At 31.7% G+C, this 17,781-nt stretch overlaps 1 protein-coding gene across 3 annotated transcripts; it reads right to left on the reverse strand.

Annotated features, from left to right (window-relative positions):
* Nucleotides 1-592: 592 nt before the first annotated feature.
* Nucleotides 593-14,672, reverse strand: SBI1 (Leucine carboxyl methyltransferase). 3 transcript variants are annotated; one of them, XM_028236821.2, is made up of 13 exons: nucleotides 14,516-14,672; nucleotides 10,976-11,064; nucleotides 10,735-10,877; nucleotides 10,334-10,381; nucleotides 9,960-10,041; nucleotides 7,655-7,757; nucleotides 7,157-7,277; nucleotides 6,936-6,983; nucleotides 5,632-5,715; nucleotides 5,086-5,150; nucleotides 2,551-2,602; nucleotides 1,257-1,295; nucleotides 593-1,149 (listed from the first exon to the last, which is right to left on the reverse strand). In XM_028236821.2, exons 1-13 carry the CDS (start codon nucleotides 14,593-14,595, stop codon nucleotides 1,078-1,080), a joined length of 1,026 nt encoding a protein of 341 aa, XP_028092622.2. In that variant the 5' UTR covers nucleotides 14,596-14,672; the 3' UTR covers nucleotides 593-1,077. The 3 variants fall into 3 exon arrangements, with proteins under 3 accessions (XP_028092622.2, XP_028092621.2, XP_082772566.1); XM_028236820.2 differs by lacking the exon at nucleotides 2,551-2,602; XM_082916440.1 differs by lacking the exons at nucleotides 593-1,149; nucleotides 1,257-1,295; nucleotides 2,551-2,602 and adding an exon at nucleotides 4,421-4,861 and having other exon boundaries at nucleotides 5,036-5,150.
* Between the last annotated feature and the right edge of the window lie 3,109 nt (nucleotides 14,673-17,781).

Genomic DNA, 17,781 nt, shown 5'->3' on the forward strand with positions numbered 1-17,781 from the left:
TTTGGATTTAAATACTAACTTTCGAACAAAAATCAAATGTTCAAATAAACCCATCTAAACAATTGATATTCAAATACCAAAATAGTGTGAACTGAAAATATTTGCAATATGTGAATAGAATTATTCCAGAGTCAAAAGGAGTTCCTATTTGCATACCACATGACACGGTTAGATTGGAATGTGAATTTTTAACTTTTTAACTATTTTAACCTAGGCTAAAATGCCTCGCTTAGAATAGACTTTTTAATTTTTTTTAAAAAAAATACAATGATTATGAATTGAATGTGACATTTTGTCTTACTAATTTTTTAATCTATTTTGTTATTTTGTGACTATTTTAATTCAAAATTGAGATGCGAAACGAAGACTTAGATCACATTGTTTTTCCATTCACATGTAGTTGATATCTAAGCCATTAAGTTTCGTCAGTTGTTGCAATCCGAACCATTGATTTTTATTTAGTAGTTGATATCCGAACGGAGAATATAGGGTGAATTGACAAAACAAAAAAAAAAACAGTAGCATGCAAATAAAAACTCCCCAGAATCGAGGGGTTAGGCTAAAGAAACACTTCTCAACATTTGGAGTGAAGTTATGTAAATTTGACCTTTCTCATATCACACAATAACAGGAGACATGAGACTCCTGCATTGAGCTGAGCTGCCCTTTCAATCAAAATTGAGTGCAAAAGGATAAGAAAACAGAGTAGAATTGACAAAAGGCCAACCAAGCACGAAAAAAAAATTATTTTTACCCCAAAAAGATTAGAGGACCCCACAAAGCCCATGGAATGACCAAAAATTATTGGGATGGATTGGCCCCACCACGTTTTTCTTTGCCAAACAGCTAGCAAAATAAAGAAAGGACATCTCTTCCTATCATCAAACAACACACACACATATTCATCATCCATTTAGAAACTTAGCTAGAACTATAACTACTAGTTTTTAGATACCCTTGTGTTCCTGACTCCCTCTTGTTTGGCCGAGCACATGCCATTCATTTACTTCCTGCAATATAAATTCTCTGTGCAAACTTTGGCAAAAGAATATAAGGGTATGACATGAGCTCAAGCTTTCACGGGGATGCCGATGAGTGGGACCCGGTTGGGCTCTGGTCATTAGGGAAACCAAAATCCCGAAACAAACCCTGAATGAATACATTGAAAACCAGAGTGAAAAATGGTGGTTAGATTAGGTCTATGCTGTGATATGCAACATTGGGGGGCTTTAGTGGTTACGTATATGGAGACATACCATGGTGTCGTTGATTGCGTAAGCCACGCAGTAGTGCTCCTGCAAAAAGTTGGCATTTTCAGACAATAAATGACACCGCCAAAGTACACAAGAAAATTTCTGATGAACTCAGTTAAAGCATGCGATCAAGAAATTAGACTAACCTAATAATACATAGCAAATTTGTGAAGTATTGACCTTACTGTACTTGCCAAATAATAAAAAATATTAATCAAATGCTTCCAATGTCAGCAGCCCCCTCTAGTCTCTAATCATCTCTAACCTCATTAACAAAAGATTTTCAATTTTTTGTAATTTTGTTTTATTATTGTTTTCCGTTCTAAAGTAAGTGGAATTCAACTTCACAGAATGCCACAAGAAGGATAGAAGTTTGTTTGGAATATACCATGCTTTCCTGTGAGGTCACAGATACCTTCCTAAATTAGGAGGACCAATGCATTTCAGAAAAACCAGCAAGTTAACTCCAATTGGTCAACCCATAAAAGCTGGCAATTTTCACTACCTGTCTGAGTTCAGTTGAGAAAATTACAAAAATCGGCAATCATCTTTCGGATTCATGGATTTGGCATCATAATTGTATAGCTTTCAATTTAATATAATATTTTACATTTAGATATCAAGAATAGATTGAGAGCCTTATATTGATGGATTTCATATAGCTTGGAGAAATTAACTATTTGAAATCTTTCCAATTTCCAGAAATGATTCTACTTGTACAAGGATGTTAAAGACACATCTCATACATCTGTCTTCAATAACTAATCCTCCTATAATCTTATAAAATTCAACCTCAAATCTCTTCATTTTTTTCTTTTTCTTTTTTTTTCCCTGTTTTTGAGCAGCAACAAAACTAAATATATTAACAAATCTCTTCATTTGAAATCCACTCATCCAAAAGGAGCCTCGTATTGATTTATCATGTTATGCGGAGCCACTTCACTACCAATCGAACTGTCATGTTGCTGGTGACATAGCTATTGTCATGTGACCAGGGGAGGGGACCATGTGATCTAACCCCCACCACTAGCTTCCACAGACAACATGAACATGAACAATGACAATTCAAGTCTAGTGACTCAAATAAAGAAAATAGCTCCCCAAGAGGTTTTTACGACCCTAAAACAGTTAATAAAAACATCATACAGGTCCAACCTGAAGTCTAGTAATTCACCAATCAACCTACATCTGAGTTAAGCTTTTGGGTGTCGTACTAATTAAATGCCCTATCTAACCAAGAACCATCGAAACACTCCTTTTTTATTAACTTTTAGCACAGACATGAGGAACTACTTGCCTGCATCATGTGCCACTCTTCAAATTCATCGAACAATTCCAACCGTTCAATCCTAATCAACAAGAAAATCACAGATAAGAATCCTACATGGAATGTTTCAGAAAATATGTTAAGCTTCCCAATGAAAATTATATAGATACAAAAAAATAAATAAGCAAAAGGATACACACAAAAATTAGAAAAAGAATCACCTCTAAAAAAATAAATAAGCAAAAGGGTACACACAAAAATTAGAAAAAGAATCACCTCTAAAACCCTAAAAAGGTACAGTTTCATTTTATCACAACCACAGAATCTTGATGAAGTAAAAAATCTTAAAGAGAGTTCTCCTTTTCAGCAAAGGCCATGATGGACTATTATGCATGCATTTAGACTTATGTATATTTATGCCTATGCATGGTGTTACATAATTCGTAAAATATATGAGACACACGTTCTTGAAAGTGAAAATTACCTGTGCAGATGTGTGTACTATGATGCCGTTAATTTGTGTTTGCCCTCAACCACATGTAACTATAGAAAAGCTGTCCAGCTTATAAGAAGATGATTTTTTTAACACCATTGCCAAACTTGGTCTTTTTATAATTGTAACACAGATGGCAGAAAAAGAGAGAACTTGACAGGGATGAGTCAGTAAAGAAAGATGAGAAATCATGTCAGCGCAATAATGCAGCAGAGCCATTGATCAGGTTTAAATCAGGTAACTAATGGACTGCAATTTTGCAGAAGACTTTCCTTCAGTACACTACTCTACGATTAATACACGGCCCAATTATCACATATTATTAGTAGAGTGAGAACTATGCTGAATTAGCAGGTTCAATGCAAAACCAAATATTATTACATGGCAAATTTGTTGAACTGGTCTTAACATAAGTGATGTTGCTGACATTTTATCACACATGGTAAATTAGAAATTTCACTACAGAATAATAACTCGAAACAAAACTAAAAAACGTCAAAGGAAAACAGCAAATCAATTAAAAGGCTAGTGATGGTGATGCATGCATAAGCAATTAAAAAAAGGATCGCATGTTATCACACACAAGTTATGCTAATAAGATAACTGTTATAAACACACAAGGAACGTTTAGCATGTCAAATCTAGAATAATTTAGGGGGACCAACATTATATTTATCTTCAGAAGGAAAGATGAGAAATTTCAATTCATAAGATATTCAAAATAAGGGCTCGTTTGACAACTCAATATTTTAGCCTAAAAGTCAAAAAGTCACTAAAAAAATCAAAAAACAAACAACCTACACCAAAAAGTCAAAGATTCTTGTTTCTCTTTCTACTTTTTGCATAACTTTTCGTAAAAAGCCAAAAAGTTATCCCAAACATATTAATTTTTTTTACCTCATATTTTAGTCAAAAAACCAAAAAGTTACTAAAATAATGTATTCCCAAACAAGGCCTAAAATTACGCATAAGAAACTATGTTACATGGAATTGATTAAGCACGTTGGCTGCAGTTGTGTATCTGAGAGTGCCACCATATGGCCCCCAAACTTTGAAATACAGAGATGGTTGCGTAGCTAAGTTACCATGTTTATAACCTTATGCCTTTATCAAAATGATGGCTCTATCAAGCATATTGTGATCAATCCAAATACTATGTTGATTTTGAAATATTCATGCAACAGAGAAACTAAAAAATGGAAAAAGAAAAAAGAAAAAATGTTTAAATGTTTTAAGGAAAATATTAGATTTGTTGCTGGGATCCAAATTAAATAGCAAGAAATAAATACAGCTATTTTCTAGCATCCAATGTTTTCTCATCAGTGTACACCTACAATCAAGCCAAAAACACAGTGCCTTCCCCTTTGAGGGTGGCAAGAGATACCACTCAAACGGGAATGCATACACATGCTTCTTGTTAGGTTCGAAGGGTTTAGAGGCAACAAGAGAGCCAAAACATTGTGGTCTAGTATTGTTTTTGCTATCTTTTGGACTATCTGGTTAGAGAGAAATGCTTTGACGGCAAGGAATCAGATGCAGAAGCTTTGTGGGATAGGGCGGGATATTTGGCTTTGGTTTGGGCATTTGTGTCTCCTCCTTTTGAAGGAGTTCCTTTTTTCTTGATTTCTAGGGATTGGGCTGCTATTTGCCATCCCTAGTGCTAGGAGTTTCGTGCTATCTGCTTTTTGTTTTGACTTTTTGACTTTTCTTTGTTTGAGGAATTCTTGTCCTCCTTCATTCTTCTTGTTTTTTAATAAAATTCTTTGCTGATGCTTGAAAAAAAAAAAAAAAAAAGAGGAGATACCACTCAAGCTGACAGGTTTTGGTGGTGCATAGTGTCTAATAACACTAAGGTCAAGTTTGGCAACTCTTAAAAAATCCAAAAAGTCAAAAAGTCACTATCTTATTTAAATCACATCATCTTATTTAAGTCACATCACCTCTCTAACACATCACTTCAAACCCAACCCATATTTCATAAAAAGTCAAAAAGTACACTTATTTAGTCTTCCCAAACTTGGCCTAAAAGCAAAAGTTGACTTTCTCAAGATTTTAAGGAACATTTTCTTTACCTGCGTCTTTCTTTAGCATCAATGAAATTAGTATAAATTCTCAGCATGTCCCAGGCAGCAGCCCTCTGAAACTCCACATAATGGGATCAAAATAGTGTTAGCAAATTATGAAAACAAGAATAATCTAGTGTCAATGTATAAACACAGAAAAAGGGGGGAAATCGTTCAGAGGGGCCTAGAAGAAAGCTTCAAAATTAACATAGAAGTGTCTCAAAACTAAAAATATAGACATTTTTCTACAAGCAAAGCCAAAATATAATATACACACATATATACAAGAAATCTATAATTTATCTTCCGAGGATATCCTCACCATCCCAAAAACTATATCAACATGGAACATCAGGCACCCGTCAATGGTGTCACATCAACTACAATTATTAGTATATATCTACTTTCAGGCCCTCCTAGGCTCCCAATCTAAGTTGATGAGTCTATTAATTCATAGCATAATTCTCCTCTGCAGATTAAATGGTGTATTTATCCAAATTGTCAAGATAATGATAGATAATATGGAAACTAATAATCCCACCGTTTGGAGGATACCTGCCATCCCTGGTCAAGAAAAAGATTTTCTTTCGCAAGTAATGTTGGTGTGGCATTAATACCCAAGAGATCACAGCCTCGACTCTGAAACAAAACCAAGGGCATTAGAATCTCCCACATAAAAGAACTTCTTGGATTAAAATAAGTTGCATGAAACTGCTCATCTTTATCTAAGAATTAACTAGTACAAGCAAATAGCATAGTCAAGACTATCAGGCAACACCTTGCAACTAGGCTGCCTTTGGTGAGGCATGGCCACAAAATGGTATAAAAGATGTTCACGATTCTAATTCTATAAATTTTTACATATTTGCACCACATTGGTAGAAGTAAAATTGAAGTGCCAAGAAGAACGGTTTGTATTAGGTATAAAACTGATTTTCTTACATCCATAAAAAAGAAACAGACTGATTTTCTTACATCCATAAAAAAGAAACAGACCTAACATATATCACAATAAGGGGCAAATAATAATAAAATAAAAAACAAGATACTACTAGTTCGATGTCATTCCTTTGGTTGAACACAGAAAATATTCATGGCAGTAGTAGTGGAAGGATGGAGGTGATGGTGGTGGTGGTCGTACTTGAATGGCAGCGTAGCACAAGCACACAAAGGTGATGTTGTGGCATAGGTGGCAGAGTTAATGGTAGGGTGGTGATGGTGGTAGTGGTTATAGTAGTGGTGGTAGCAGTGGTGGCGGCAACAACAATAGTGGGTGGTGGTAGTTAATTTGTAGTTTAACTAAGAAGCTTGCACTTGAATTTTGAACTGATATGAATTGTGATATCAAACAGATTTAATTTATTTTCACTTAATACAGTCAATTCAAGTGCTGAATTGGGTTATCAAACACCCCCTTACTTAAGGGATCAATCAACCTACTAAAGAGTCAAGTACAGACTAAAAGAGAGGCTGTAATGGGAAATGAAAATGAATATGTTGGGATTTTTGTAGCTTTTCCTTAATTTGGGGCTTTCAGAAGGAAACCAACCCAAAATCTTTGGACCAAAAAGACTTCTTCATTGTTGTAAGAGCCATAGGTTTAGTTTTAGGCATCCAAAACCTATTATACTTGTCTAACCATTTGATGGAAGCTGCATCAGTTTCATTCCTTTACCTCCATCTTAATTTATTCCAAAAAATAAAAGAAAAAGATAAAATGATTCATATATATCTGCATCCAAAGAATACAGTGGAGCTAGTAAACTTACTGATAAAAATGACAGGACTGCAGAAAAGACACAATTACCAGCTAATTCAAAAAAACAACCCCTACCCAACAGAAACAGATTCTGTATTACCTCCAAATTTCTAATCATTTGCTGCCCAAAAGCATCATCTGGATGAATCTGTTGAGGAACCAAAATAAAAAGTAAACAAAGAACTGAATTATGAGATCTAAAATCAGATAAGCCAGGAGCACATATGGCAAGAACTGACACCAACAAATAAGTAAATGGCAGATAAAAGAAAGAAAGAAAGAAAGAAAGAACAGAAATAAAAAGTTCAAAATCTGTGCAACCTGCTCATATAAGAAAAATATTGCTGTAGAAAATGTTTTGGAAGCCCAACCAACTATAGCACGGCTTGAATCTGGATCTAAGTATATCAAAACGCATTCTGCAATTATAAATGTTGGCAAGCTGATAACAACATCAGAATGAAGCAGCTTAATCATTTCTTCAGCATGAAAGCAGGTCAGTGAAATTACGATATTCTATCAAACCATTAAGTTGAAGAAGCAAAAAGATGTATAGGCAGGTTACTATCTTATTATGACAACAATATCAACACTATATATAATACAATGAGACAATTATAAATCAGCAATGGATGACAAATGAAGCTAAAAAGAAATTTTTTTTAAATGATAAATCACAAATATTACCTAATTATGAATGAGAGGCATATAATTTTTCAGTTTTAAGGGTTAGAAAGAAGTAACGTGAATGCTTCAGCAAAAATGAATCCAATAATAAGGAAACTTCTACAGAAGTGTGCTATGCTACTGTGCACATACCTGGGATCCATATTAGCCAAAGCTAAGATATCATCTAATTTTTGTATATCACGCAAATCAACAGGGAGTAGTTTGTAATGATCACCAAGAACTTCTCCTTTCTCTGCAGAATTGCTGATCCTTAATTAGTGAAGCAAGAACATTTGATTATGGGATTGATTGTACACAAACAAGGAAAACCGTGTGTGGTATTAGTTTTAAGAACTCAAGAGTCGAAAGGGATTCACTGAAGCAAATTCCTCAATGAAGCTTTGCTAAACAAGACAATAGCAAAGTGAAACAAGACATTCAATAGCAGTTCATATCATTATATAGCAACTGAAACAAGAAGACACCACAAAACATAAATGATCAAAAATCAAATTCTTATTTGAGATCAATAATAATTAAAAGCCACTCCTTAACCAGAGAATTAAATGGAAATGAATATTTACACGACCATCTTATGTCATATACCCAAACCAAAAGAAAAATAAGTAAGTTGAAAATATATAACTTATACTAATTGTGATCTTTTGTTCGTAATGTCATCTAATTTGGCAAACTTTATGTTGTGAGTTTGATTAGTATACAACTTTCCAAGGACAGTTTGCAAATTCGTAATAAAACCATTATATAACTTTTAACACATTTAAATATTGATAAAGTGGATGAGAGACAATCATCAACTTCTTACAACTTAACGTTTCACGACCAAAGTGTGAACTAGCTTGATTCTATCAAATCTCTATGACACTATTTTTGAGCATTTGAAAAGGAAAAACTTTAGAAAATGGTTTATTTATTCCTCCATTGGAATGACAAGAAAGCAAGCCAAAAAAAAAAATATCTGCCAGTTCTCTCTGTGTTTTAAGATCAAAGACAAATACAGTAACAAAAGATGGTAAAACTAAAATTTTATTAGGATAAAAAAAAGAAGATTAAATTGGATTTATAATAATAATAATAAAGTTTTTGATTATATTGAGATTTACACAAATGGTCTTAAAAGTCTACAATATATTGCATAATATTCTACAAATCAATTTTACTTCCAAACATTCATCTTTGAATTCTAAGATCCAGTACGGCCACAATGGTAATAGTAACATAAACTCTTCAATTTACCCAAAGTACCCATGTCAACCAACATGAGATTAGAGGGCAACCATGCCAAATCCATTTAAAAATACGTAACTGCTGGTTATGTTCAAGATTTCATTAAGATATGCGTACAATGGTCAACCATAAGCAAAGTGCCGAAGGCACTTCCAAAGCATACACAAAACAAAACTAAAGGTAGCGTTTGGTAGAGTTGATTGGTTATTTCACTGGGGAACTCTATTAGTTAACCCTGATTTCTTGATCGCGTCTATTTCAATTAAGTATCCATGGGAATATTAGCTGATGTTGGTTGGCAGATGAGACGATAATGTTGTTAGATAAAAATATAGTCAATATCACGGACAATGTACATTGAAGGCTTGAAGTATGGCAGATGACAATGTTGTTGCATGACAATATAGTCAGTATCATGGACCATCTACATTGATGTCTTGGGAGTATATTTGCATAAATCAATTCCATTGTTGAAGTGGACTCAATTTAGGGAAAATTTTGGTTGTGTTTGGTTTTCAAAACTTAATTCTACCCTTTGGTTTGAAGGCTGTGTTTGGTTACAGTTTTCAAAAATTAATTCCACACCCACTTTTCAAAACACGTCTATCCAATCATCCTCCCGGACGTCCAGCCGGTTGATCGGAACAGTGTTTTTGTTTTTGTTTTTGTTTTTTTTTTATTGGCACTTGTTATTTTTATATTTGAAATAAAAAACATTTTCAGAATTTTTTAAATTTTTTTTATGAGCTTTGAGTAGAATTTTGAGTTGTGTGTTTGGTTATGAATTGTAAGTTTTTTAGTCAAATATCATATGTTACATCAAAAATTTCAAACTCAATTTAAAACTCGTAACCAAACAAATTTTCCACATTCAAATCATAATTCTAAAACTCACAAACTCAAAATACAATTCTATTCTCAAATCATAATTAATAAATAAAACCTCAAAGTTTCATATGCACAGAAAAAAATCTGAGCAATAAGGTATTATGGCACATAAATGGTCAATTTTGATCCATTTGAGCATGAATTCCAACAAATACAACAATTAAAGCTTGCATACATGCAGACGAGGAACAACTTCACTGAGGGTATTTATGTATACAATGGAGAGGGAAAGAATTAAAAAATAAATAAAAAAAAGAAGTAAAAACATTTTTGAAGTAACATTAGGTATATCTAGCATTGGCTGCACTGGAGATATTACCTCGAGATATTGACACTGTTTCACCAACTTTGTCCCTCAACTGACTGCAGGTTTCAATAAGAGCAACCTTCTTACTAGTAACCTAACAAAATGATACTTCAAAACTTAGCTTGCTCACAAGTTGAAACAGTAAGTGAAACAATGATGAATTTGAGAACAAATCTCCTCATATCAGTATCACTAAAGCTCTGGTGAAATCAGAGCAGAAACTTGACTCTTGATATGAAAGATGTAGTAGGAAGCTTCAGCTTCTTTCACATAGATATACTCCACCCAATAACACATTAAACTATGTACCCTTACACCATATATAAGCCAAGCCATTGAATTGCCCAGAAACCAACAAGAAAGTTATGATTGTTCCAAATTTGTACCTCCTTAAAATCCAATTCCACATATAAATATGGTGCTTTTCCTTCCTCCTGGCAAAGATAATAATTGCATCACAATTAAAACCAGGTGGCTTAATGCCTTTTATCAATATGCACATGAATAAACCCTATTTTTAGTAGTTTAGTACTTACTACCAAAAAACAAATGAACCATGCAAAAATATTCTACAACTGTAAATGTAAAAAATTAAACTACTAGTTATCTGATTACAGAAATAATAAGACAGAGAATCATTGCATTTTCATATAAATGACAGGCCAGAATGAATGAATGACTAATGGTAAAACAAAACATGTACGTTGCAGTGAAAATAATTAGTATGCATTAAACCTACACCAACCATGTGCAAAATTAATGACATGCAGTAAGGAAATGCAGGCACCTGTAACTGAAAAAATGTCGTATCAAAACCAGCTCCCAGCGACAATATTTGCTTCTTTGTGTGACCTTTTTCCACAATATTTTCCTCACAATTGAGAAACTGATAAAGAAGCTTTCGGAGAGCAGCCCAACGAGCAAAGTAACCTTAAGATACCATATGCAGATGCTAAATAAGGAATTTTAAATTAAAACTACAAAAACCTGGTATTTCAGTTCAATCTCTAGTAGCAATTTAACTATACCACGATTGATTATTGGAGCTCTTCTCACAGGCCTTTTTACAAACAAATGGATGTAGTCATCTTTCATGTATCCCTTTTTAACACAAGACCTATCACGAATGAATGAAGTAAGGCATTAGTTTTATTGAAGGAAAAGTAAAGCACCACCAAATTGTGTTTTCCAACAATCTAGCTAGATGAAAGAAGCATGGAAAGAAGAATCACTATTACTACAAGCATTATAAAGAAATAAAATGTAAGCAGTCCTGTAGAACAGATCAATGACATCATTAATTGTTACTTTCTCATGGTAATAGAAATGTTTATTATAATTCTGGCAAGGACATAAACAACAAATATATAGAAAATTGTAGGCCATTAGTTTCTTCTTCTATGGCAAAAAATTATATTTACATCATATAATTGTGAATTACTTATATTGAGGTATCCTAGTTCTTTCTACAATATATCCTTGTCTCCATAACTGTAACCCGCTCACAGGATCATAAAGGTCACACGACTCAATGATTGGAGGGACTTACGCGTAGGTCCTAATATGTAGACTTATTGTCCAAATGGTCTTGTGAGAATTAATGGCATTTTTCATTAAACACTATTAAAAAACATCACTAATTGTTAATTATCATTTCAGCGACAATTTGAAAATTTTGTCATAAAAAATGTCACTAATTATAAGTTTTGGCGATAGTTTAAAAAAATCGTCACAAAAAAAAGTCACTAATTCTTAAGTTTCAGCAACAGTTTGAAAATTTTGTTATAAAAAAATGTTACTAATGGTAAGTTTTAGCGACAATTTACAAAAATTGTGGAAAAAAAAGTCATTAATTGTCAATTTCTAGTGACATGCAAAAAATCGTCACCAAAAAATATTTTTATCGACGATTTTATTAGGACTTATTTTCAATATGACTTGATGAGAATTAAACCCAACTATTAGGACTTATGGGTAGTTTACCCCAATGATTGAGGGTTTTCCAAGCATAGTCATCCCCATTTGCAAGACTTGCAACTTAGTTGGTCTTTTACACAGAGGGAGGGAACCAGCATGCTAATTTGATATGTGGCCCTCATCCCCAAAGAAAACACAACATGCTTCACATTCACTCCATACTTGAGAGTACATTTCATGATCTCTCATATCACGTCTCTATTAATGGTTGAGATCACTCCGTTGACAACAGGTGAAGCCTGCAAAAAAGTTGAGTGAAATGTGATTGACATATGGCTACATTTTACATATCTTTTCCAAATTCATGATCTAAACATAGCCTCAGGCTAACTCAGTTCTTACCTATAAGTTATAATAGGATAAATATTGCCATAAAATAATCTTTATAGTTTCGGTTGCTCCACTTTCTTAGAAAATTGTTGAAAATGAAACTTACGCAAATATTAAAGAACAGCCTTCTCTTACTAATTTTGATATAACCAGTTGAACTAGATGAGTTGTATTCATACTTTTATCTCTATCTTTAATGTAATCAAGATCCAAGGTTACTTTTGAGAGAAGTGATCTAGACTAGACTACTTTGTAAAAAGGAAAGAAAAAAAAGGATTTAAAAGGGCTAAGTTTCTAGCCTATTTGGAAATTGATTATTTTAGTTGGCTTTTGTCTTTTTTATGAAAAGACATGTAAAAATTAGAGAGAGTGATGTGGCAACTTATAGTGACTTTAAGGCTACAAACGTCTCTTCTCAAATGTAAGAGGAGTTAACTTGGGCTCATTAAATTAATTAGGTCCAATCGGAAAGCCCAAAATTAATGGGTCTGGAGAAATTATCGCAAAATGAGCCCAAGCGAATTCTATTAAAAGGGCCCACAAGAAAGTCAAGAAATTGAACTGAGGAGGACCCATCAAGCATATATCTTCAAAGAGAACCCAACAAGCCCATTTGAGGGGGGCTAGATCATACAAGCATTCGGGAAAATTAATCGGCACACACTCTTGAAGAGGGAGATCATTCTCGAAAGAGGTAAAACCCTCAAACGAGATCCATTCTCTGAAGTAATTATTTTTTCTCGAAAAGGTTCAGATCCACGAATCCAGAGGCTTATTGAGCTCAAACTCGAAAGGGTTCTAAGCAAACCTAGAGATCTGATGCATTTGGCTTCAAGCGGATTCAAACACAATCTAGAAGTTGCTCCGTTAGTGAGTTCCAAAACACTTGCGGGCTCGGAGCTTTCCAAGATCGACGAACCAAAACCATGGGCGCGACGGAGTCCGAACAAACGACCCGATCTCGAGGACGGTGAGTTTAGATAAATTCACTCTTCGGTTAAACTATCCTATACCTGGGTCGATGTGGCGCGATCTAGGGAGTCCCTGAGATTCAGTGATAATTGAGGTAGGGTATTCTCTTGAACTACCCCTGACCCTTTTGTGGCAAGGCGTCTTCTGAGATTACCTCTGACCCTTTAAGATCATTGGTTAGGCGTGGCTAAAAAAAAAGGTTTGCCGGGAAGTTAATCTCCTCTTGGAGATTTTTCTCATCCTTGAAGAGGTCACCTCTTCGGACAAAGTCGTTCATATGCTTTGCATCAAGAGGTGCCTATATAACACCCACCCATAGCTTTACAAGAGAGTTGATTTTGGAGAAACAATTTTTGGAAAAAAACTAATCTCCCTTCTCCATTACCTACCTTGAAAGTAAAAGTTGGAGATCCATGAGAAAGCCTTACCATTATTCTCTCTCTAACTACTTCGTCTTTTTCTTCAACCAATCTCTTATCTCCATCATCTCTTTACTATTATTGTGCTTCTAATTGCAACCGTTAAAGAATCTAAGCCTCTCTTCTAGTTTCCAACGACATTCAAATTTTTCAGCAGAATTCGAAGATTCCGGCAAGTTTTCCAGCAACATTCAAATTTTTCGGCAATGTCCTCCTCTCATAAACCAAAAATAGCATTGAGTGTTATAATTAGGTATATTTGTTAGCTTTCTTAAATTTAAGGCAACCTCTCTTTAGGTATATTTTCCATTTTTTGTCTTGTTATTTGTAGTTTTTTCTATTCCAAGGGACTTCATTAGGAAGTAACCTCCTTAGCTACTTACACAAGGCTTGTAATCACTATTTTAGCAGATCTTTTTGAGAAATCGAAATTTCAGATTTTGATTTAATTTTTCTTTTATCCCCACTTTGTTACTTTTTAGGGCTTGATTTTATCTCGTGGAATTCGAGCCTTTATTAATCAGTCTCACAATCTGAATTTAGCACATTTCGACCTTGATCAGGTGTTATTCAATTGTAGTTGTTGGAACCTCCAGCCAAACTACATCAATCTCCATCCGAGTTGAACAATTTCCTTTCCGTTTCTTCTTTTTTCCCCACCTTCTACGCAACCAAAAAGGAATCAGGAAAATAAGCAAAATAATGATCGGTTTTCTGTGGAAATTTAGGGTTGCATATTCAAAGCCATTCACACACACACATATATATATATATATATATATATATATTCATATATAAATGTAATTGAGCATGAAACACAAGGAAGATGAGAGAGAGAGAGAGAGAGAGAGAGATTGGAATGGGACGTACAGTTTACTGGCGGAAGCGTCATCGTTGGTGGCTTGAACGGCGGCTCTGTTGCTCTGCGAATTGGCAAGCGGCCTCGCCATTTTTTTTCCTCTCTATGGATGGAGAGAGATGAGATGTAAACAATTGGCGAATGAGGATTAGCCTAAGGAGAAAGTTTCCTTTTTTTAAAGTACATTTATTATATTTTAAAATATTAATTTTTTAAAATTATTTTTGATAGTATTTTTTTTTAATATTAATTGTTATAATTATATTTTGTGTTATTAATGAATTTAAAAATAATGACAAAATAATAAATTTATATTATTTTATTCTTTAATTTTTGAAAATTGACTAATATTTTAAAATAATGAAAAATTAAATAAGAAATTAATATTTTGAGACGGAGGAAGTATATTACTAGCAATTTAATCGTGCGATTCATATACTATTTTTTTTAAAAAAGTATTTAATGGTATAATGCTTGTTATAAAAAATAATTTTAATTATTTATTTTGATAATGTTGACGCTATTATTCAATCAAATTGTTACCTGAATACTTATATATATATATATATATTAATTTTAGTTAAATTATTTGTGTACTTTGAATTTTTTTTCTATTGTATTATAAAAGTGTAATTGTCATATAACAATTTTATATAATATAAATAAAATAATAAAATAAATACTTATTTTGATATTGAAAATAATAGTTAAATTATAAGAAGAATTAATAACATAAAATTAAAAGTAATTCTAATTATTTAATTTAATTTTATATTTATTTAAAAAATAAAAATATGTAGAAATAGAAATTATATAAAATTTATTAAAAAAATTAAACATAAATATGATGTAATTAGATTATCATATAATGATTTCATATGATATATATATTAAATTATAATATTGTAAAATAAACACTCTTAATTAAATTAAAATATCAACTATAAAAAAAATTCAATAACGACTAAAAAATAAATAATCACATAATAACATTTATACCTAAAAAGGAAAAATAATCAAAATATCCAAATAATAGATGAATCTCGATGTGTGAAGTAATTAATTATCTGTAATATGATATCAAAACATAAAAGAACTTATTGTTTAACAATTAAAAAAATAACTCAAACAATAAATCCAAACTTTAGAGATTCCTCGAAGAGTGTCATTCAGTGTATTTGGTTTTACTTCTCTAAATTTAGTTTTCTAGAAATTGAATTTTTTATTTTTCGTATTTTTTTTTAGTGAATATTTTAAAAAAATTAAGTAATTTTTAAAATTTTTTAGATACATCTTACTTAAATGTATCTAAATAGTAAAATGTTTATGAAAAATATTTTAAAAAATTAATAAATATACAAAAATATAAAAAATGTACTGAATTTTCGTGTTTTTATTTATATTTTTTATATTTAGTGAATTTTAAAAAAAAAATCACAAATATTATATTTTTCAAGTGTATTTATGTTAGGTGTGTTTAAATTTTTTTTTAAAAAAAATTGCATAAAATATTAAAAAAATTCATTAAAACAAAAAAAAATACGAAGAATAAAAAAGTGAAATTTTTTGAATAATGTTTTCTGAAAACCAAAACCAAACAAGTTTTGTGTTGAATTTTCTTCATGTGAGTTGTGATTATATAAAATAATAAAGGAAATGAAGTATAATTTCATATATAGGCCTCATTTTGGAAGTTGACTATTTTAGTATGCTATTTTAGTTTTTGATTATTTTAGTATGCTAAAATTTTTTATGTTTGGGAAGAATGTTGAATTTTTTTGTAGTTGGATGTCATATTTCTGACAAAAAAATTTTAAATGATTATGAATTTGATGTGATATTTTGTCTTATTATTTTTGTTTTTTTTATATATAATTTTAACTAAAAAAGGCTCAAATTTGGCTTCCCAAACGAATCATTATAAAATTTAAATTACAAATCCGTAATATAAAATAATATAAAATTAGTATTGGGTATAAAATATTGCACGAAAAATAAGAAGAAAAAAATTTAGCATTAAATTTTTTTTCTAATACTCTTGAAAGAATTAAGAAGAAAAACATAAAATGCAAAATTGGTATTGAGTTTGTGGATTATCTCAATTTATCATAAAAAATATATAAAAAATAAATATTTGTCAAATAGAGTCCATATAGAATAGGTAAATTTGTATAATTTAAATTAGGTTTGGGTTTGTATAGAATTTTATATGTAATTAAGAAAATACATACTGACATAACTCTCTTAAAAAAAATTAGTCCTTATAATGTGCCACTTAAACATGAGAAAAATACTACTTTTAATAATATATATTTATGAGGATTTAAAAAAAATCCCATTTTAATCTTATTATATTATTTACTTATTGTTTTTTTGACATTGGTCCATAAATTCAATTTTAAAATTTTGTAAGTAAGAGCTTTTGGCTCTAATTTTTTTAGTCATAATTATAATAACAATTAAAAAAATCATAATATTTGTCAATTCCGTTCTTTTATCTATTTACATGTCAATTATACGTTCACGTATTATTTATTTATTCATATATTATTTTCCTATCTATCTAATATATTTATTTGTTTATATCATCACCATCGGCCACCATCAATTGCCATCATCCACCACTTGCCATTTTTTGACTTTTTCGACATTGTTATTTTTTTCAACGGCAATCTTATAGCAGCAGGTAAAAATAATAATAACTTAAAATAATAATTTATTTTTATCACTAAATATTTTTTTACAATTAAAATAAAATCATTTTGAAATACCCTTAACCATTGAGTTCTTACCACCTGTTTCTCACTTTAATTAGTTGCTTTTAGGTTGGATCTAACCATAATTTAGAAAAAATTATCAAATCCAATTAATGTGACTTGCCTATAGATCAAAATCAAAATTTTTTTTGTTTTGTTTTGTCCTTCTCTATTGATTTGTTTCCCTAATGCTAAAACGTTTGCGGACTAAAATATGTTATTTTTTAATCACAGTCCAACATAGCTACAACTTGTTAAATCGTTAAGGGTTGCTTGTCAACTAGTTATTTTAACAACCGTGTTATGTCTCCCGAATTGGAAGCCCCCGAATCCCCCGAAATCAACAATGCAGAAAAAGAGGGCAAAGAAGAAGAAGAGGAAGAAAAAAGAAAGAAAGAAGAAGAAAATAAAGGAGCAAAGCAAAGAAAGAAACGGAGATTATCATCTTTATCATCAACTATCAACCAAAAATCAAACCCACCCCAACACATCATCATCAACACAGCTTCATCAACAACCAA

The sequence above is a fragment of the Camellia sinensis genome, chromosome 2 (assembly GCF_055761805.1).
Source record: "Camellia sinensis isolate YWXY chromosome 2, ASM5576180v1, whole genome shotgun sequence".
Classification (NCBI taxonomy): domain Eukaryota; kingdom Viridiplantae; phylum Streptophyta; class Magnoliopsida; order Ericales; family Theaceae; genus Camellia; species Camellia sinensis.

Coding starts and splice junctions, on each gene's coding strand:
- SBI1 (XM_028236820.2), bottom strand. CDS start 14,595: ATGGCGAGGCCGCTTGCCAATTCGCAGAGCAACAGAGCCGCCGTTCAA. Junction 7,278..7,654: donor TTGGCTAATATGGATCCCAG/GTATGTGCACAG, acceptor TGTTGTTATCAG/CTTGCCAACATTTATAATTG. Junction 5,151..5,631: donor TTCTTGACCAGGGATGGCAG/GTATCCTCCAAA, acceptor GTGGAGTTTCAG/AGGGCTGCTGCCTGGGACAT.